Source organism: Nicrophorus vespilloides, unplaced genomic scaffold, assembly GCF_001412225.1.
Source record: "Nicrophorus vespilloides isolate i.1.1-1 unplaced genomic scaffold, Nicve_v1.0, whole genome shotgun sequence".
Classification (NCBI taxonomy): domain Eukaryota; kingdom Metazoa; phylum Arthropoda; class Insecta; order Coleoptera; family Silphidae; genus Nicrophorus; species Nicrophorus vespilloides.
Genome location: NW_017098473.1, coordinates 1,404 through 3,744, shown reverse-complemented (window position 1 = coordinate 3,744; position 2,341 = coordinate 1,404). Strand labels below are relative to the sequence as shown.

The 2,341-nt window shown below is 27.8% G+C and overlaps 1 protein-coding gene across 1 annotated transcript; it reads left to right on the top strand.

The window, feature by feature from the left end:
• Positions 1-1,361: 1,361 nt before the first annotated feature.
• On the top strand, positions 1,362-2,006 carry LOC108562533. Its single transcript, XM_017920906.1, has 2 exons — positions 1,362-1,448; positions 1,510-2,006. The coding sequence occupies exons 1-2, from the start codon at positions 1,368-1,370 to the stop codon at positions 1,759-1,761; spliced, it is 333 nt and encodes a 110-aa protein (XP_017776395.1). The 5' UTR covers positions 1,362-1,367; the 3' UTR covers positions 1,762-2,006.
• The last annotated feature ends 335 nt before the right edge of the window (positions 2,007-2,341 follow it).

Below are 2,341 nucleotides of genomic sequence, written 5' to 3'. Positions count from 1 at the left end.
TGTTTTGAAGATGGACTTGCAGAGAACACGGCAGTTTGATCGGGTCTACAGGAGATTTACTTAACTTTACGTAGTCCATGTCTATTATTAAATATTTATCTTACATTGTATTTAACAAAAAATAAATGAATTTAGAAATTACCACTCTGTGTTTTACTTTGTCAAATATTTCAGAATTATTTAATTATAAAATTTTATCAGCAATCTGTTTTTATTTTCATTAAAAATACATATTTTCTAATATATTTAAATAAGGATATTGAACAAATAAAGAAACTTTAATAATCAATTTATTAAGAAAATATTAAAATAGTGTTAGCTTTGAAGATACATTTTAGTAAATATCGATTCAATATAAACACTTGATTAAGCGAATAATAATTGTAGCCGTAATTCATATACAAATAAGTTATTTTTTAGACATTTTTCATTTGGGGAAAAATTTATAAAGAAATTGAATATTTTCACACTTTTGTCTGAGTTTTCTGTAATGATACAGAATGATTACAGCCAAATGTGGAAGAAATCACAGCAATGTATGAATACCCGCTACATTCCCAAAATATGCATCTTTTGAATCCATTCAATCTATTATAGTTTCCGAGAAAATTACTAAATTGTAAAAAAAAAACTATTTTTTTCAACTTTAAACGCGAATTAGCCAAATGAATGAAACCACACTAATGGATTCATTCAATCTATTATAGTTTCTGATTTTTTTTTTAATTTACAAGTATTTATCAAGACGTAGCTTAAATTATGATTGTTATTTCATTTTATAAATAAGTTTTAAAACTTTAATAAGATCGAAATGAACCAATCAAAAATTTGTAAATAAATAAATAAAATATTATTAACTTTTGTTTTATATCATAATGTGTAATTATTATTAAAACAATTAAGTTAATCACTTTTTCGGTAATTATTCCAAGCACAATTAAAAACTTCTAAACTAATAAAAAATATTCATATTACAATTTATGTACCTTCATGAAAACCATTAATAAGTACTAAACAAATTGACTAATTAAAATATTCGTTAATTAATCAAAACACTTTTAAAAACATCATGATGTCAACACAATTATTACATACTGTTTTGATACATTTATCGTGTGTTAAGTGGAGCGATTATAGAAATTGTTAATCTTCGCTATGATTATATTATAAGCAAGAAGATCAACAGGTAAAGAACGACGTTGAAATTGTGTTGTTATTAAGTTTATTTATTTTCCCCGTATTGATCAGAAACATAAACTATTCAATTATTACACAATGCATGGTTCGGACGCAAGGTCACTTAGATTTTATGGATATAAAGCGTACTCGAGCTCTGGAAATCATCAGAACTTCATTGCTAATCCAATATGAATAAGCTAGTACTCGTCTGTTTCGTGGTCGTCGCCGTAGCAGCTATGCTGCAGGAGTCCGAGGCTTACGCCGTGGAGGTAACAATTCATCATTCATTCAATCATTATGTAAATTTCTTTTAATATTGTTTTTTTTTAGTCTAAATTACAGAAAGAACCGAACGTTGAGACAACCGTTGATGGCAAGATTGTGAAAAGGAGCGCCCAGGACACGGCCAAAATTGCTGCAGATATTGCCAAGGAGACAGCAAGAGCTGTCGCTCAGAAGGCCAAGGAGACAGCGACACAAGCTGCTACGGAAGCAGAGAACGTCGCGAAACAAGCAGCAAATAGTGCCAGAGACACAGCAAGGAGGACGAAGAAGTGCATTCCAGATACATTCAATGATTAATCAGTTTACCTATTCCTATTAGCTTTAGACGTACCGAAAACGCAAATACAATGTTGAATAAAAGGGTTGAGCTTCTTTCGCTTAAAGCATAATTACAGTTAAATCAATGAACTTATTACTAACGTGGAAAAACAATTCTAACATTTACATCTTATTTGTTGACGTGGATATTTATTAATATTTTGTTATTGTTATCTTCAAAATGAACTTGAAGGAGGGGAGAGTTTATTGGAAATCCTACTTCAACGCCGTCAGTAAAACTTTCTAATTAACTTTACTTAGTCCATGTATATTATTAAATATTTATCTTATATTGTATTTAACGAAAAAATAAATTAATTTATAAATTACCACTCTGTGTTTTAATTTGTCAAATATTTCAGATTTAATTGTAAATTTCTATCAGATTTTTTTACATTTTAGTAAATATCGTTTCACTTGAGTAATCGTACATTAATGTTACAATTGTAGCCATAATTCATATATAAATAAGTTAATTCTTAGAGATTTATTTGAAATATATTAAAAAAAAATATGGAATAATATATTAAATAAAAATATCCAACTTTCATATGCATCT

Excerpts from the sequence above, each read along its gene's own strand:
- LOC108562533 (XM_017920906.1), top strand. The coding sequence starts at position 1,368 with ATGAATAAGCTAGTACTCGTCTGTTTCGTGGTCGTCGCCGTAGCAGCT. Across the intron at positions 1,449-1,509 it reads CCGAGGCTTACGCCGTGGAG|TCTAAATTACAGAAAGAACC; the intron begins GTAACAATTCAT and ends GTTTTTTTTTAG.